The sequence below is a fragment of the Stegodyphus dumicola genome, chromosome 4, assembly GCF_044657685.1.
Source record: "Stegodyphus dumicola isolate Sdum_Otavi_A_Nest chromosome 4, ASM4465768v1".
Taxonomy (NCBI): Eukaryota; Metazoa; Arthropoda; class Arachnida; order Araneae; family Eresidae; genus Stegodyphus; species Stegodyphus dumicola.
Genome location: NC_140771.1, coordinates 37,326,116 through 37,346,705, shown reverse-complemented (window position 1 = coordinate 37,346,705; position 20,590 = coordinate 37,326,116). Strand labels below are relative to the sequence as shown.

The 20,590-nt window shown below is 29.6% G+C and overlaps 2 protein-coding genes across 4 annotated transcripts in view; one reads left to right on the top strand and one right to left on the bottom strand.

Moving 5' to 3' along the window:
• The window catches only part of LOC146997522 (uncharacterized), a 37,938-nt gene extending 17,440 nt beyond the window's left edge, over positions 1-20,498 (bottom strand). The window contains exons 1-2 of one of the 2 annotated variants that reach the window (XR_015040622.1): positions 20,132-20,498; positions 19,358-19,491 (exon numbers count right to left, since the gene is read on the bottom strand). The gene's annotated coding sequence lies outside the window, so the exon portion shown is untranslated. Of the gene's footprint in view, positions 1-19,357; positions 19,492-20,131 lie in introns of those variants that run through there. The other variant, XR_015040624.1, reaches the window with a different exon arrangement.
• The window catches only part of LOC146997521 (uncharacterized), a 30,984-nt gene continuing 13,560 nt past the window's right edge, over positions 3,167-20,590 (top strand). The window contains exon 1 of one of the 2 annotated variants that reach the window (XM_085814731.1): positions 3,167-3,458. In XM_085814731.1, the coding sequence (XP_085670857.1) occupies positions 3,376-3,458 (83 nt within the window). In that variant the 5' untranslated portion in view covers positions 3,167-3,375. Of the gene's footprint in view, positions 3,459-17,442; positions 17,804-20,590 lie in introns of those variants that run through there. The other variant, XM_085814732.1, reaches the window with a different exon arrangement.

The following is a 20,590-nucleotide window of genomic DNA, read 5'->3' as shown; positions in this document are numbered from 1 at the left end:
GAGATATTGAAAACAGACTGAATAAAGTGATTACAAAATTAAAGAACGAAAAGCCGAAATTGAAAATGGTGAACTATGAACCTACAAATAAAAAAGCAGAGAAACAAAAGAATTTCTTTTCTACGAGAAAGAAATTCTTCGAGAAAGAAAAGAAAACGTCCATGCAGTACTGAAAATATTGCAACAACTTCATACAAGAAAGCTGCTATACATGCCATTGGAAATAATGAAACTCTTATAATTCATGATTCTTTTGATCATGCATATTGATATCTCATCATGTAAATATATTGTATATAAAATAATCTCTAAATAGTTTATAAATTAAAATATGATGAATTAAAAACAGTATATAAATTTAAAAGGCTCTTAATCTTGTCACTACTTCATCCTTGCTAGTTACACAAGTAATTTATTACTCAATTTTTGATCTGCATATTCTGTCGCAGTATTTCACTACTAAATTATTAGTGTAAATTTCTCCAGTTGATGGTACACATACAGTACAGTTAGCAACATCATTTTACAAAACATCGACATATAATGTGTTTATTAGGACGTATCACAACAATATGTGCAAAAGAACTAAAAGTTTCAGCATGAAATATGCAGTTACAGATTCAGTCAAATATAGATAGTAACATCATATACAGATAGAGAACATAACAGGAATAACAATTGCACTTGATTATTACAAAGGAAAATCATAATTTAGTATCTGCTGACAAATGAGAGTGTGCTGGTATTTCTCTAAATAAATGATTAAAAATGCCACAAAAATATAATAAGTGCTTTAAAATTCTTAAATTCATATAAGTGTAAATCTTAGTGTTTTTGAAAATGCTACTGTGTTTTGTTATCGAGCATTTTTGAATCGCTAGTGATTACAATAACAATTTATGAATAGTGAAAACTTAAATTATTCCAAGAGAATTGATTAATAAATTTCATACAGTAAATAAATCATTGGGCTGCAAAAGTATGCAGATATATGACAACCAATAACAGAAATAAAAATAAAATCTTTAAAAATTTTATAAAGTGGCGAAGCATGCAAGAGCTATTTATTTATCTTGTAAACAATACATTTTCAGTAGAATCAGTACTTTAAAAAATTGATATACTTTGGAAACATGCTCTGCAATGTAGTTGTTTTGTGATGAAACTGTTAATAGTGATGCTTTGATAATGCTTTTGTTGATTTGCTCCACACAGTAAAACTGTAGAATTTATGTATACATAGTTCTTGCTTTTATGTATGGATGCAAATTATACAGCTTTTAATTTTTCATGAAACTTGCATACATATTAAAGTCAAGTGACTTTTCAGAATATTACAACATTATAAATCTCACACCTTGAGATTACTAAGGCTTATACACAGATTTCAAAGGAAAATATTATTGATATAGACACAAGTATATAGTTTCCATTAATTAACACATTGTTATTGATGAAGATCTCTTTAATGATTCTTACATAAAGCTATTTGGATTTTTTTCCAGAGGAAAAACAAAGTTTCATTTAAGAAAATAAACCACAGAATATTCTTAATTTTATTATAAACTTTCATTACATCACATGAATCTGTAAACACTGAACTAATCGTTTTTAATTTAAATCACAAATGTATTATTCTTCATATTGATTTATTGACAGTATGAATAACGACCAAAACTTAATATTATCTGTATATAATAAGAAATCATTGATACATAGGGTAAAAATAAGCATGAAGTTAGACTATATTAGCATGCTAATGGATCAACTAATGGCAAAAGACTTAAAAACCTTTACCTAATCATTTGTACAAGATTATTTAATGAACACAAAATGTATAGGAGTTACTCCAACCCTTTTTTGACCATGGACACATTCTAACATATATTTTGAGATCTTGTACCCTTATGACTAAACATTCAAACAGATTTCAGGCATGAGACTTTTAAGTGCTTCTTTGTCATGAAATTACCTTATGATAATTTCATTCAACTACTACAAATCAAGGAAAGGAGAATTAATTACCAGTGTTTTATACTTTTAGCCACTTGATAACGTTACATAATATGGATTAACTCAAAGCACATTCTACTGATTATAATCAGATAATTGCATATCTCTTCTGAGAATTTAGATTCTTCCGCATTCATTTCTTTGCAGATCTTGCTCTAAATGGATTTCAATACATATTTACCACTAATAATCGCAAATGATAGTAAATAACAAATTAATTTTTATTCTAAACATGATTTGGGATGGCTGCATAGGCGTTTTCGTGTTTTTCCTCATGTGTAACGTGTATATGAGCCAGTTTTCCTTAGAAAGTTCTCCAGGAAGGCATTCTTCCCTGTAGGCAGTTAGCTCTCGAGTGCTTTAATCAAATAAAAACCTATTTTAAACTACAATTTCAAATTTTGTATTTTGTCCTTATTTATTTCACTAAATAATTGAAGTCCTCTTTAGTACATACACATATCAGGCGTTATTTTATCATTTACAAAATAAAACAGTTGAAGTAGTTTTAGGACTTTTCTCTCATGGGGAAAAAATATCTGCATTTTATCCAATTTCCTTTATGAAAACTGAAGTTTTCATACCAAACGACATTCTTACAATATAACCTTCCTTACGAACTCTCTTATTTACCATATAAACCATTTCGGATCTTTGCTTTGGTAAATGGTCTAAGGCATTTTACCAGTATATGGCTGTCATAATTCCTAAGGAAGCATATTAGAAAAACAAAACGGTCAGCTATACACAGGGTTTAATTTCAAAAATTAGAAGTACCAGAGCCCTATAGAAGACCTTCAGGAAAGAGGAACAAGAATAAATAAGAGAATAAGATGACTAATAAAATCATTAACAATTAAAAAATTAAATAATTCATTATTAAAAAAATTAATGGTTAAAGTAATTAAATAATTAAAATTTAATAAAATGCAAAGTGATAAATTAGAATTTAATAAGCAATTTTTAATATAATTTTATTATTAAAAATAAAGCTTCCAAGACCAGGTTTCTACTGAAATTATTGTTCAGTTACATAAAAGAAGTGCCAAAGCCTTCTTATTTAGGGCTCCGGCTAAAATTATGAATTTTTCCTAAAACTAATAAGTATCTGAGCCAGCCTCCGGCGGGCTCCGACGCAATGTAAGCCCTGGCTATACGGATATCTTGGTAAAGCAAGAGAAGAACCCATCTTTGTTCATGACCAAACATGGCGCATGATGAGTTTTGATTGTAAACCACATGAGAGGCGGAGTTTAAATACGTTGAAATGACGTCACCAGAGCCAACCAATCAAAATTTCCTGCCAAGTTGAAATTTAGTCTCACCCGTCAATGCTTGCTGCAATAGAAACTTTATTTCAAGATGCTAAATAAGAATGAATTTAAGGCTACTCTCCAAGATGTCCAATTATCCAGAAATTCCGTCACTTGCAGAACAGAAGCTATGTAAGTAAAAGATGATTTACAAAAATGCGTTTTCATTTTAGAGTTAAAACTTTTAAAGTTTAGACTGCGGTAAATCAACATAATCTAAAATGTAGCTCAATACTTCTACTAGGATGTCCTTACAATTATTCAGTTCACGATTAAAGATGGTCTTACGATTACTCAGTGAAGGAAGATACGCTGTATTTTGCCATTAAAAGACAATACACCTAGACTAGAGTGGACATGTACCAAGCTATTAAAAACCACAAAACCAAAATTAAAAACTCTTCAAAAACTTAACAGACAACTTACCTGCCATGGTTGTTTCTGCTGTTGGTTGCATCACATTATATAAGAATGTTGCTGACTTTCCAAACGTTTTTACCTACCATTGCATCATACATCACTAGAAATTATATACAGAAGTTTTACGTTACGAATGAGTGATTAATGTTCTAAAAATTGTAAATTCTGTTCGTGCCGGAACACTTCAAAGTAGATTGTTTGAAAGTATTGACTAATGAACTTGATGCTAAGTATGAAGCTTCTGCTACATTCTGAAATTAAATTGCTTAGTAACGGAAACGTCCTGCAATGATTTTTAGAACTTCTTTTAGAGATAAATCAGTTTTTAAAATACAGAAACAAAACTTATGAAGAACTTAATAATCATAGGTGTTTATCTGATTTAGGTTTTCATACAAATATAACAACTAAAATGAATAAACTAAGTCTTGAACTTCAGGGCAAAAAAAAAAAAAAAAAAAAAAAAAAAAAAAAAAAAAAAAAAACTATTATTGAGTCAATAGATGTATAAACGCACTTTTTTTAATCAAAATCAAATTTGTGGATATATTGCGTAACTTTTACCATTTTGTAAATCTGGAGAACTATGTCAAGAAATATAAAATTTCAAAATTAGATTTTTTGATTTTCATAAAATTCAGTCCATTACTTCATTCATTTCAAATCCATTTGCTAACACTAGTATTTCCGAAATATTGCCATAGATCGCAAACGCATAAAATAAAAATTCTTGTGATCTACTGATTTTCAGTCTAATCTACAATTAAAAACAAGGACTCTTAGATGAAGAAGAATATCCGCTCTTAACAGAAACTCTTCAAAGGTTAATCTGTTGCTTTCTGTTTTGAAAGTAACAATGAACTTGGTAAAATGTTTCAGTAACAAACTTGTTAAAATCAAAGTTTCGAACCAGGATACTAATGGACGAACATCTGAATTACTGCATGTTAAATTTATGCAATAATTCAGATCATCCTTGGACCGAGAAAGCAGCACAGCATCGTATATACCAGAGCACTCGCAGAAGATAGGCGGTGCCAGGTTTGACATTAAAATGTGCTTTTTTCTGTATTCAATTTATATCTTAATGAATTTGTAGAGTCTCGCTTGTTTTGGTAACGTAAACTACTCAATATTTCTATGTAGACTTAAATGATTTATCACTATGTCTAGATAAGGAAATGGAAACATATGAAAGGTGTAAAAGACCGTTTTATTAAGAACTCAATAAGCTGAGCAGAAGGCAGCCCTGGTGATTACAAATCAACTAGGATATACAGCATAAACTCAAAAGTAGAATGTTAAATTAAACCTAAATCTAAGTCTTTTTTAGCCAAAAGCTGTGTAGAGATCTTTAAAGGTGCAAGCTGGCTCTTAGCATACACCAACGTGGCTGCACTATCAGCACTACTAAAGCAACGCCGTAGACAGGAATGCGTATCGTAGACGAACAACTAGTAACGTGGCCTTCAGCAGGCAGAACATGCTCTCATTAAAACGATCTCAAACCCTCACTTAAATACATGCAAACTAAATTTGCATTCTGTCAGGAGAATGGAAAGAAAGAAGTGACAGTATAGATTCGTAATATGCAATAACTGGTTAGTTAACATAAATACCTTATAAAATAGATAAATGCTTAATATAAAGAGTACATTTTTTCTTTAACATGTTTCACCCCACATTTTTATAGTTCGTGCATTATATATATATAATTGAAATATCTCGCCAAAAGTTTTTAAATTATAAACTGGTTCGCTTCAAGTTAAAGGTTGGACACCACTGTTCTAGGAGCAGTAGATAATGTATGGTTAAGTAATAATGGGCGGGGGGAACTTTTCAAGAAAGAAGAAATATAAATTTTCAATAATTAAGTCATAAAAAAGAACTAATTTTTATGTAATATTTAATTTTCTTTAATTCGATTTCCCCCTTAAAACTGTTGTGTGGTAGGGGAAAATAATTATCGCATTTAAATTTAGCTATATGAAATGTCTCTGAAGCCCTCTGAGAATTTACAAGGAAGAGAAGATAAAGGAAAACAGTATAGTCAAAAGTCTTTAATCCAGACTCGTAGGGACTTTGGCGCTTACGAATTATCGATTTTTCCGGATTATAGATCATCAGGTTAAATCTGGTAAGATGGCATGCAGAAATTACAAAATTAAAAATATGAAACTGTAATTTATGAAATAAAGAACAATTATGATCTAAAGGGTATCAAAATTTACAAAAAAAAAAAAAAAAAAAAAAAAAAAAAAAAAGCTTAATATTTATTTGTTTAATTTATTAAACATTTCTTTCAATGTAAGTTGTTTAAGTTCCTTCGTTTTATGTGATAATACTTTCTCTTTAATTCTAAAAAACAGATATAATTTCTTGTTCAGTTACAAAGTTCCGCTGTTCAAGTCCTATAATTGCTGTGTCGAGAATACCGACTAATTTCAGAATCGAAATTTTTTCGTTTTCAATAACCTCTGTGTCACTTTCTTCACTATCGGAATGGAATTATAATGACGAGGAATTTGATTTAAATCGTATCAAAGACGGAGTACATCGAGATGAAATACTACATTTAGTAAGGAATTATAAGCCAAATAAAATAAAAACATCTGCCCTAAAGATAAGGATAGTGCTGGCAGATCAACTTTCAGTTCATTTCACGCCCCCCCCCTCGCAGAGCAGCGTGAAATTGCTAAACAGATTTCGGAATGCTTAGAGAAACAAAGGATATGCCTTTATCCATTTTTTGCAGCAATTCCACTTTTTGTTTGATGGACATCGAAACATACTTTCGCTTTGTAGATCCTTTGTCAGCTCCAGCATCGGAAATTCTATTGGACATAATCGAAAGTTCAGGCTTACTTTTATAAAATTGCTCTAACAGTCTGCAATTATAAGCCGGATCCAATTCGAAGGTTAAGGAACAACGCAATCTGCAACATTAACTGAAATAGATAATTAGATAATTTTAGCTTAGCTTATACCGTCCGTTATACATTAAACGCGCATGCGTAAACGTATTATGCGCATGCGTGAACGCATACGCATTCGCAGAAAGTTTGTAGCTTTGAGGTTAGGATTATGGGTGTTCGGATTAACGACTTTTGACTGTATATGTTATGGATGAGCATCAGATATCATACTGTCAAACTTTTTTTATCGAGTAAGGTAATAAAATAAATTAATATGTGGTCCCTGAGTATGATCAACTTTAATACCAAATATCTGAGTTAATTTGTTTTTTGTACGGGGGTCAACAAATGTTTTGTTTTTTATTATAACGAATATATATATATATATTTTTAAATATAAGTATAAGGACAGGGGTGTTGTATGGAAAGTTAAAACTAATGTTTTATGTACTTTTTTTTAATTTAAAAATACGAAAGCATAAATCATTTTTGTAATTGGAAATATATGTTTACAATGAACGGTTACAAAAATAAAGACTGTATAAGAATTTTTGTGGTCACTCATTAATGTAGAAAAATTTTAAATATTCTTAGATTTTTGATCTAATCAAGGGAAATGTGTCTGCGCTAAATTTAAACATGAGAAAAAAATTAAGCATAGGTTAGTATGGATAATTTTTATAGTTCAGAATGATTTTATAAATTACAATTAAAAAATTCACATGCATATTGTAAAGTAAAAAAATCAGTTTCTGTTTGTTGTAATCAAAAGCCAAAACAGGAAACAGAAAGAGAGAATAGAGGGGCGGGGGCTTTTTCAGAAGCGAAAATGCGTGTCGAAAAATGTAAAATCTCTTAACTGCATTATAAAATGTAATATTTTCTAACGAAAAATAAGATTAAATTTAATTAACCTGATTAAATTAATATAATTTAAAAATCTGATTTTTATAATGACTTTGTGTTAAGAGCTTTCTGAATGCAGAGAAGTTTCCGTCTACTTTTTCATAAATTTTGTTAAATAAACTTAACACAGTCCTGCATGTTATTTGAGTTAGTAAACTATTTGAGTAGAATTCTCTGTTTTCCCAACTTATTACACAAAATGCTATACACAAAAACCAAGAAATATTGAATTATGACTCTAAGATATAAATTGTTTGTAAACGTTAACTGAAGAGATTTCCAATTCAGATATAAACTAGTGAATTTTAAATTTATATTATATGCTTTTTTATTATTTTATATGTTGCGTAATATTTAACAATATTAATACACAAATATTACAGCCAATTTCCAAATACAAATAATGCTAACTCCCATTCGTTAATATAATTTGAAAAAAAATCATTCCCTTTACGAAAATTCAAGATGGCACCTGTTCGGTTTAATATAGCGCCGTCTTGTGAGAGAAGCCAAATTTAGTTGAGTTGGTTGTTGAATAGTGCTGTAGAAGTAACGAGAAATTGTGTACCCGTATGTATTCGCTACTCGGTGAACCAGTACTCGTTACTATCGTATCGTTACTCGTTACTTTCGGTAAAATCGATCGGTATCCGTATCTTGAGCCTATTTTATCGGTCTACGGCCCTAAAAAGGGCTTTGAAACGTCGCATTGCATTGAATCACGTGAGCTATTCTACCCCGCGGGAACTGGGTAGTGCTGCGATAGGGAGTTTTGCGTCGCATTTTTGGGTAGAAATAATTCACTTTATTTTGGCTATTATTTTTTGGTGCATTGGATTCATTATTAATTTTTCTATTGGTAGTAGGGCTTAGTTTCTAAAGTCAGAAGGCCGTCAGGAAAACAGGAAAAAAAAAATAAAAAATAAAGAAAGAAAGGAAATAAATATTACAATAATAACATTAATTAGTAATTAAAATAACAAAAAATTACTTATTAAAAACTTAATAATTAAAATAATAAAAAATAGTGATTAAAATAATGAATAATTAAAGTAACATAAAATTAGCAACTGAAATATAAAATACTTACAAGTACAATTTAATAAAAATGTAAAAACAAATAAAAATTAAAATAATGTTTTAATTTATGATGACTAATTAAATAATAAAGTAAAATACCAGATCTTGTCTTTTTAGCTTAGTATCGTTTCGTCCTATCTCATTTTATCCCCAGCTCGAAAAAGTGTTATTTCGTTCGCTGTCTTCCCCCACCAATTCCCTCTTTCCCGTTTCATCCGCTGTTTGAAAAATAGGTATTTACTTTACGATAAGGCGAACGTCTGTTTACTTCAATTAAGATGGTTTAGAAGAGATGACTGTTTCTACTTCGACTTAGCTTTTGATTTTTTAATATTATTTAATATTTTATGCAGACAAATTATGTTGAGCAGAATAATGAATTTCAGACGTGTTCAAAAGGTGTGTATCTGAATATAATAACATTTTTGTTGTATAGTATCCATTTTTTTAATTTCACACATTTCTAAAGCAACAGAAGTACGTTATCACTATTTTGGCACACACATCAGAAACATGTATAATTAAGATTAATGTTACATTCCTTATTAAAAGTAATGGGTCCTCATTAAATGCAACCATTCATGCTTTTAGAGGATTTTACATGTGGTGGTCTTAAAAAGATAATGTTCACTAACAATGTTTGTTTATGTTCCCAAAAATAGAGATCTCTTAAAAGGTGACCTCTTAGAGATGTCGTAAATAGATGATTTGCTATAATTATTTTCCGATAGATAATGGAATTAATGTAATTTAATGTCAATAACTCGAGGAAGCAAGTTTAAATACGGTGCAACAAAAATACAGAAGTATTTTAAATGACGAAAATATTCATATTTTGTCAATGTCAAATTTAAAAAAGAATTAATTTTGGACAAATTATGAAATCTAACTTTTAATGTCGTCTTCTGGTTTCTATATTTATATCTGGCAAAGTTTTATACTTGTTATGAAAAAATAAAAATACAAGAAGTTTGAGTCCCGTAGGACAAAGATTGACCGGGAAATTTAGTTTCAAAATTTGCAATGTTTGATGCCATTTGTAACTTGCCTTTGGGTATCGCTTAATTGAGTTAGAATAATTCGAGGAAATAAGTTTAAATGAAGTGCAGAAAAAATAAGCATAATTTAAATAGTCATAGAAGAAAGTCATGCGGAATCCATATCAAATTTTCACTTTTTCATAATGACCATAAAACTTTCCCAAATACAAATACAGAAACTGGGAGACCGCATTAAAGATTAGCTTTCGTTATTTGTCCGTTATTCGTTATTTCGTTTGCTGCTTCCCCCATTCCCTTCATCAGAACCGCTAATGACGAAAGGGTGAAATTTCCCCGATTCATCCCCTCTCCAAAAACTCCTTGTTGAGACTGTTATTTGTTGAGACAAGGAATGCTATATTATAAATGTCAATTTGCTTTTTACACTTAACAATAAAATCGATAAAAACATTCGCAAATGTATAGGTTAAGTACGAATAAGAACTTGAAAGAAATTTAGAAAGGAAAGTTTTATGTTACTTTATTACAGATAATAGTGAAGCACTAAATATTTCAATCAGTGTTATTTCATAATGCTATGAGTATACCTTTATTCATTTAAGAAATGGCCCACCAGCGGTCGAACGGTAAAATCGCTGAACACTGGTAGTTCCGATCTGATTTCGATCTCAGGCAAACGAGTTGGCTTCATAAGCGTTTCGTGTTTTTTTTCCCGTACCAGCTTACAAGCCAGCTTACCACGTACCATACGAGCCAGCTTTCCTAAGAAAGTGCTCTACGAAGGCATTTTTCCTTTTAGGCACATAGCCCCAGTGTGTTTTGTCATAATCAACTAAACCGAATCATTTAAGAAATATATCAGTTGATCACTGCTCAGTGTACATCTGCTGTTTGCTTATAAAAACATAATTTTTTGTTTGCTTATAAAAACATAATTTAAAGACGTTTCCACTATTTTGCTAATAGTTCTGGAAGGCTCATAGAATCCGAAATTATGTTACACTAACATCCGAAATTATGTTACACTAGCTAACAGAGAACTTAAGTCTGCTTAATACAACAAAAATCTGCTTGACTTGCTTTCGTGTCTTTGGGAAACGTAAGTATATGCAGAAATAAATATTAAAATCTATCACGTATATTTGTAAGGATGTAAAGCATACTGTTTTGGTTCACGATAATGATAAATGTGCATCATGTTACGACAGTTTTAAAAGATCACAAATAACTATACGTATGCTAGACTTCTAACAAAATTTCTGTTACAATATGAATATGCATTTATTATTATATGAATCGTAAAACGGCCCACCAGCGGCCGAGCGGTAAAGTCGCTGAACACTGGTAGCCAAGTAAGTCCGAGGTTCGAATCCCGCGAACGGTCCGGTTACATGGGTGTTTTCGTGGCTTTCCTCATGTGTAACGTGTATACGAGCCAGTTTCCCTTAGAAAGTACTCCACGAAGACATCCCCCCTTAGGCAGATAGCCATAGTGTGCCTTGCCATAATTAAATACACCCATACACACATGAGTCGTAAAATTCAGTGTTCGTCATTTTTAGATTCTAGGTGTACGAAAAATTTTTTTTTTAAATTTTTGTTTTGTTTTTAAAAATTAATTCACTTTATAGCTTTTCTTCAATTTATTATAAAGGAATAGGAGTTTAAATTTTGATTTATATATAATATGATATAAATTCATCATTCATTAATAATATTTTATGTATAACAAAAAATTATCATTAATGTTCCAAATTTTAATTTTTTTAATGATTTGTCTTACATTTGTTGTATATTTGTTGAATGCATAGCTAAATATTTCAATTATACACAATAAAGGTTATGCAGAAAACAATTCAGCTGGCATGATAGCTAATTGCGAAAGAAAAATTAGAGTCTTATTGCTTTTAACTCTTAGTACAAGCAGCCATTTTTAAATTGACGTTAAAATAAATTTATTCTATGGTCTATTAGAAAATAACTATACTGAATCATTTATTGACGACTTCTAAGAGGTCGCTTTTTGAAAGAGACCTGTATTTTTGAGAACATAAACATACGTTGATATTGAACATCACTTCTTTAAGATGCCAGAGCAAATGCACAGAGCTCCAAAAATCCTCTAAAAGTATAGACGGTCACGTTTTAAAAGGCTGACTACTTTTAATAAAGCCTGTATATATTAATGTTCATTATACATTTCTCACATTTTTACTTTCTTTCAAAACAGCGATGCTGTGGTTCAATTGCTTTAGAACTATGTGAAACTAATAAAATGTGCCCTATGTTATAAAAACCTAATTATATTCAGATACACACCTTTTGAACATGTTTGAAATCTATTATTCTAATCAGAATACTTTGTCTACAGAAAACATTGAATCAATATTAGAAATCAAAAGCTAAGTGAGATTAAAGTAGGAAGAGTCATATCGTCTAACCCATTTTAATTGAAGTAAACAGGTGCTTACTTTATCGTAAAGTGAACACCCGTTTTTCAAACAGCGAATGAAAAGAAAAAAAGAGCCCACCAGAGCTCGAGTGGTAAAGTCGCTGAGCACTAATAGTTCAGTCCGGGGTTCAATTCCCGGCTAACGGCTAGCTGCACGGGCGTTTTCATTGTTATTCCCGTGTGTAACTTGCATATGAGTCAGTTGCCTTTAAAAAATCCTACACGAAGGCCTCCCTCCCCGTAGGCAATAGCCCTAGTGTGCTTTGCTGTAACCGAATTAACCGAAACTGAAAAAAAAAGTAAAAAAAAAAAAAAAAGGGGGGGAATTGGTGGTGGAAGGCAGCTACGAAACGTCGTTTTAGAAGAATGGGCTACACAACCAAATTTCTATCTATACTCTGGTAAACAGTACATTATTTGCTTATCAAAAGCCTAAATTTAGCTAATGCTCGGCTTAGTTCTTAAATTGCAATTTTAGCCACAGCCCCCAAACAAGACAATGTCTGGTATTTTATTTCATTACTTAGTTATTCATCATTAATTTAAGAATTAATTAAATTTTCATTTGTCTTTAAATTTTTATTGAATTATGATAATAATCATTTAATATTCTAGTTGCTAATTATTTTATTATTGTAATAGTTATTTTATTTTTATTTATTTATTTATTTATTTATTCATCTTTCCTGATGGCCTTCCATAGAGCTCCAGCACTTCTAATTTTAAAAATTAAGTCCTGACTACAACCAATGATTGCGAAAATAAAAGTCAAGTAACTTATTTAGTGATAATTAAATAAAATAAAAGCCAAGGCTTTTATTTTCTCCTTACTTGGCTTTTATTATATATATATATATATGTGTGTGTGTGTGTGTGTGTACTTTACATTTAATTATAAGGACATATATATATGTACTTTACATTTAATTATAATTTATTTGATATATATATATATATATATATATATATACATATTTACGTTTGATAGTATTACCGATTGCAATAAAAAGGGAGGTGCGCATCTAGATGTTATAACAGACCCATATACAAAATTTCAACGTTCTATAACTAACCATTTTTGAGTTATGCAAAATGCATACATACGTACTTACACATCACGAAAAAATCCCTTTCAAGTATCAACTTAGAGTCATAATCATTAGTCATAAGTATCAGCTTAGAGTAAATGGGATTACATTTAACAATAAGTTTTTTTGAAAAAAAAAAAAAAAAAAAAGAGAGAGAGAGAGAGAGAGAGAGAGAGTCCTTCATTGTGTTCGTACGTACAGGCGTCAGCCCAAAAAATAATTCACATGGATTCCGTAATCGTCAAAAACGGATATTTCCGTTAAAATATGATACCCAAAAGTTTTCTCGATTACAATAATTACTACCATTTTATTTGATAGAAGGAAGTAAAGAACCTATATTAACCTACATATTCTTATATAAACAATACCTGAGTGCAGTATATAAATATTTCAAATCAATAAAATCTGACTATGGCACGCTCAAGGAAAAAAAAAAAAAAAAAAAAAAAAAAAGAAGAATCATCATCTAAATTTTCAAATTACAAACATAAATAGCAATAGTAAAAAGCAAATACAAAATAACGCTTCGCGCTATCAAAATTGCTCATTTTCTTAAATATCAACAACTAAATAGTATTTCAACTAAAACACATAATGTAAACAAGAGTTTGCCCGATGCCCAAAAAAATTCAAAATTATCTATGAAAAATATGAGCGCATTGTGACGCAACCAAGGAGGTTAGAATAGATGGAGTAAGCCTTCCCCGTATGTTCCCCATGCAATGAAAATGAAGCCATGATACGTCACGATGCGTGACGTCACGACTGATATGTGTGAGTCGTCAGCCATGTTTTTGCGACCCTTTAGGGTTGCAATTTCGGTTGGGGGCCAATCTTTGGCTCTTTAGCCGTATTAGTTAAAACTTTAATTATTTAACATTTTAGAGGACCTTTTAGAGAATCTTAAGTTCCGATTTTTCGCACTCATATAGAGATGTGTGACTTCTCTCTCGTAGTTTTTTAAAATGACGAATTTCTCATGTGATTCATGATGCGTTTTTAAAACATTTTCACATATACTTCAAATTCATATATAAGTTACAAAAACTTTCTTGTCAACTTACTTCTGAATTTTCAGTTTATACTTTTACATACATGCATACAATACATGCATAATGTTAGACAACTCAAAATGTACTTTTTGACAAGAGATTTCCCGCAGCTGTATTCTTAATTTTCATGAGGTTATAATGGGTTTGAAATCACGTTTTCATATTTATGTAACTACTTTTCTTTTATAATTCAAGGTAGTTTCATGTATTATATAAAAATTATAAGCCTTTCAATACAGTACTTGTATGATAATTCTTAATATCTTAACTATACCATTTCAGTACTGATGGAGTTAAGCATATTACTTTTATTTACATTACATGTTAAATTATTTAGAGAACATTAAAGCTGTGGTTACAAATTTGTATGAAGAAAACTTCAGTAATTTTTAAGTTTCTAAAGCTTTTCTGAATCAAAAGTTACTTTTCTAAAATTGTAAGAAAATTTTATATGATAAGTGGATAAATACATGCTGATGCTGTAATATATCTAGCAAGTTCGCATTTTAAACTTCTGAAAAATTTAATAGCTTGTCTGCATAATAATTCTTGTTTTTCATTTTTAATCTACTTCTTGTTTATCATTTTTAATATGCAGTTTGAAGTTTGCTCACATGGAATCGAATGTCTATTATTGCAACAATTTGGTTAAAAATGTTATTTTGTGTGCATATCCAGAAAAAGGTAGCTAAAAGCTTTATGATTTTAAATACTGATTTGAGATATACACCTTTAAATTTTGATGTTTTAGCAGAATGCTATAAAAACTATTTCAATGCTCTAATGGCTGTGGGAATCTATATTTCAAAAATATATTTTTATATAAATTTAGCAATGTAAAAATTCCATATCAAAAATACTATTTTTGTTCTTTATTTAGCTAAAAAGAAAATTTTAAAAATTAATAAATACTTACATAAATAAATAAAAAATAAAAAGAATACCTTTCCACACAAAATTTAGACACTATTTACCGATACATTTGCTATTGAGAAAATACTTTATACAGTACATAGAAAAACTGGTAAATTTATGAATTAAACAAGGGAAAAAACATACATAAAATTTAAAATTTTAATTTTATATTTGCTTTATATGAGTAGAGAATTTTATATTTGCTTTATACAAATAGTGAATATTTGTTAAATTCAAATTTCATTGCTTGAAGCAATGGCACAAGAAAATTATTAAAATTAATTTAATTTTACTATTTTCTCGTGAAACAATGTTGTTAATATATTATTACACATATCTGAATATTTAATGATAATTCAGTACTCTTCTGTTATCGGGATGGAAATCAAAAATGTATGTATACACACATACATATGCATGGTTCATATATACATACATTCAATATACATCCATATAGAGATTTCTGAATCCAGTCCCGATAACAGAAGAGTACCAATAATTCTATAATTAGTTAATATCCTTATTAATTAATTTGCATAAGTAAAAACAAAAGTATTATTTAGCTTTAAATCTACATCTTTTGATAACAAACATATGCAAAATACTTGTACTTATAGTGAAAATAAAACAAAAATTGTTATTTTTCACTCTTTTTTTTTCTAACACAGTGCAAGTCATTCCATTATAATCAAATTTTATTAAAACACAACTGGATTTTTTCCATTAAAGTCAACACCTTTATATAGAATATACATAAAGTCAACAGCTTTGTATAGAATGATATAATGCTAGACCTACTTTACCTGAAATTTTATTTATATGAATTTATGGGGAAATGCCAGAATAAATGAAAAAAAAAAAAAAAAAAAAAAAAAAAAACCATCTGAATAAATCTTAGCAGACACTGTTATGTTAGTATTTTTGTTTTCAATAAAATGTTTTTAAGGTATACCATTTTAGTTCAGTTTTCCCCCCTATTAAAGGAGCTACCCTAAGAGACATATTTTATTTACATATATCTCATTAATATGTTAAAAATATAGCTTAAGTGAGTTTTATGAGCATACTGTAAGGAAGGGGAAAGCCTTAATTCAAAACCTGTTTTAAAGCAGTAAGTAAATAAATAAAATACATTGCTTTTATTAGCATCTCAAAAAATAGTGTTTTGGCTTCTAAAAACAAATCCTAAGCATCACATCATGATAGAGAATAATCTTACGTAAGAAGAAATATCTGATTAGGAATACATTCTTTATATTTATTTGATAAGATCAAAACATATATGCAACATCACATTATGAAAAATCCTATGAATCATTACAACACTGTAAGACATTGATTAGTAAGGTAAACATCAGTTGATCATTCTTTCACAGTAGCAATAAATTTTTCATTCAAATTCTTAAAAACATGCCAAAAAAAATTTACGATTGGTGCTTAAGATTTAAGGTCACACAAAAGTAAATTTGATTTAGCAGAGCTTGATATCTTCCATAACATAAAAGTAACTGCTACATGATGGAAGTTTTTGTGAACAAAATACAAACATTTTATAAATACTTAACCTTAATGACTAACTTCAAATTAATCCAATAATGATGGAAATAATAACGTAATTGAGTACTGCAAATTTACTTTGTATGATATTTCTATGTAAAATCTGAAATTTATAATAGGTGAAGGACTTTACATTATTTAAACAATGAAGCCCCACTTCTGAAAGCGAGGACTTAGACAAGACATATAGGACATTAAAACATACATTACCATATTATTATATTACTCAAAATTATTACTTTCAATAATACTGTTCTTTTGCTTACTTAATGCATATTCCTATATGTAAAATTTAAAATTAAGCAAAAAAGTTATTTTAGTTTAATCCTGATTTTGAACAAACCTCTGTGGACTTTGAAGGCAATCAAATACAGGTTTCTCTTTTTTAGGGGCAAATCTGAAGAAATGAGACCTGTGTCTGATAGGCCTCGAAATCAGTAATTTTAATCAAAAACTATATCAAATTGAGGTTGCTTTTATGCCTCATTTTAAATATGATTATTATAATAAAATACACATTTAATTATATATATATATAACAGCAAAATTTAAACAGTATTATGAATTATTATCTATTAAAAATTTCGGTTGATCTTTACATTAGGTAACTGGTAGTTTGGCGACATTTTGGAGGCGATAAAGGTTACTACCTGCGACTTTGGTAATAATGTGAGCAGTACTGAGTTCCGATTACGCATTATTTTGTGTGGGGGAAATGAGAGATCATGGGATATGTCATGTGATATTAATGGACGAATTACGGTTCTTTAATCGGAAAAGGGGGCAAATCGGGAAAAAATCTGGAAATTTTGTATTTGGCTTTATTCTGTGTTGTGTGAAATAGTGTTTGTGAATTTTTGGATCCCATGGCCGTAAGTAAAGTGAATTCGAAATGGGTATTTAGTGGTATTGAAAAGGATAGTAAGAAATGTTTTTTAAGGTTGTGTGAGAGAGAAATAAACATGTTTTGTTATGTTATTTATTTTACCTGGTATCTTGCTTTGAAAGATAAGTATGATTTTAAAGATTCTGAAAGAGAATGAAGAAAAGTGTATCCGCCACGTAATGAAGATTCTGAAGGAGATTAGGTAAGTTAGTATTTTTAATTATTTTTATGCATTGTTGGAAATGTAAGGTGGAAAGGAATTTGGTATTATTGGGAAAATTGTTATTAGCAATGATTTAGTTTAAAGTAATTAGGATTGTAAGGTAATTTTTATTAATTGAATGTATGTGCTCATGTATATTTTAAGTGGTGTTTTTGAATTTAATTATATTTTAATGAAATGATAGTTATTTTGTGAATTTTATACTTGTAGGAATTTGGTGTATGTTTAAGTTGAAATAAATGTGCAAGGAAATAATTTAAATATTTGATAATAAATATTTGTAATGCTTCATGTATGAATTCGTTGGTGACGTGTATAATGTAATAGTTGATTTAGAGGTAAAAGTTTTTGGATATTTTATTTATTTTATATGTGGAAATGTTCATATTTGTAAAGGGTAAATACTTTTTCGCGATCACGTAATTTCATATATGTTCTTTTTACCGGGTTTAAAGATTGAGAAAATTGTCATGTATTTTCGTGAAATTTTTTTAATTTATGAGATAAAAGCAGTGTACATGGATATAGTGAAGAGTGTGCGCAATGCCATTTTTGTGCAATTCTGGGATGTTTTTTTAAGTAAAAATAAGTCGACGTGTACATGGTTCAGTGATATTTTAATGAAATGATAGTTATTTTGTGAATTTTATGCTTTGTAGGAATTTGGTTTACGTTTAAGTTGAAATAAACGTGCATGGAAATAATTTAAATATTTGATACTAAATATTTGTAATGCTTGCGGTATGAATTCGTTGGTGACGTGTATAATGTAATAGATGATTTAGAGGTAAAAGTTTTTGGATATTTTATTTATTTTATATGTGGAAATGTTCATATTTGTAAAGGGTAAATACTTTTTCGTGATCAGGTAATTTCATATATGTTCTTTTTACCGGGTTTAAAGATTGAGAAAATTGTCATGTATTTTCGTGAAATTTTTCGAATTTATGAGATAAAAGCAGTGTACATGGATATAGTGAAGAGTGTGCACAATGCCATTTTTGTGCAATTCTGGGATGTTTTTTTAAGTAAAAATAAGTCAGCGTGTACATGGTTTATGTGTATGTGTTATTTTGAAAAACGCGTAAGGTGTATGGTATTGTGCACTTTTTCCGAATTTTGCAGTGAATATTTGTCATGATTAAGCAGTTTTGTTTGATAAAATTTCTAACATAAGTGTAATTCGGCTAGTAGATTGTTGGAAGAAGTGTTCAGTAGATAAGAAGAAAAGAAACATGTCTTTACTTCGTGAAGACAAAATGGCAGCGGGGAAAAAAAAATAGAGGGTTGCTGTAGGGGAGTTGGTCGCCAAAAAATCGCCAAGTTACCGTAATGTAAAGATCAACCAAAATTTCAATTTTTAATCTATTCTTAAGCACTGAAATTAAAGCTTAATCATATAATGCTTGAATTTCAATATTTGGATTTATTTATAAAACAAATTAGTCCATTTTTAATATGAAACATTTTTTATGAAAACTATAAAACTTAAAAAAAAAACATACATTTTAAAAACTGGATATCTATGAATGGTAGTTTGGTAAACCCAATGCCTTTTACATGCTGTGGGGTCAACAGTTGTGTTGGATTAGGCACATTAAACAAGGCTTTAGTTTTTTAAACCCATCTTTCCTAGAACATTCAAACTGGTTTTCTTCAAAATGCACCTTCAAATTTAACAAAAGCATGTATGAAGTTTAACATTAAAATCAAAAACACTAGTATTTAATTACAGTTGCATGTACTAAATGAATTTAATCACACTATTAAGAATGAAATTTTGTGAAAAATTTTAACTTTTATATGAAAATAGGACAAAATTAAGAATAAATAATTAAGTTTATGAAGCTTCCTGAAGGACACAGAATATATTTACCTCACTATACAGAATAACCTAAACAATTTATAATTTATGTTATACTTACCAATTTTTAAGACTGGCGCCAACTGATATATTTGGCGATAATACATCAGAATCAAAATACAGCATAGAGCTTTAATACACTATTCGTACAGTGAAATTTAAATAAAAAAACGCCTATTACGATCCGGACCGAGACAAAGTTTACATGAAATATAGAATACAATTTTACAAACAGTATAAACTATTAGCAACAGTAAAAAACAGTATTGGTGATATTTTGCTGCACATTTTTTGTGCATTTACACACATTCCACAATTGATTTTATATTTGTAAAATCATTTCAGCGTCAATAAGTGACAGCTAAATGAAAGTACACATTTTGAAAAAAAATAATAAGGGAATTTTTCTCATATGCTATGAAAAAATACGAAGCTGCACTTACTTCACAAAAACACGCTCCTGCGACCGAAATCCATTGATCTCGACCAGAAAGAATTACTTCTTCGTCTTTTTTCATTTTTTGCTAAACAAAACATCCTAAAGTTATTTCTAGAATGATTTGACAATTTGGTGCAGCACATCTATCCATATTTCTCAAAATCGGGTCGAAACGATCAACAAAGCAATGCTGAACTAATAGCGAGTAGCAATAAAGTCAGAATAATAGAAATACTAAAATACCTGTTTATGGCATTTACTTATGAAATTAGCTGCGTAGCAGCGGGAACGATTGACATCCTTCACTACATTCACCAATTTTATCTGGCTGAGCAGTTTTAATACAATTATAAACAAAGCTTTCGTCTTATCCGTACGCTACACGGCAGCCATGCTGCCTCATCAGTCCTGACGTCACGCTGTCGATCCTTCCTCGGCTTCAATTTTGTGACGTCATGCTTAC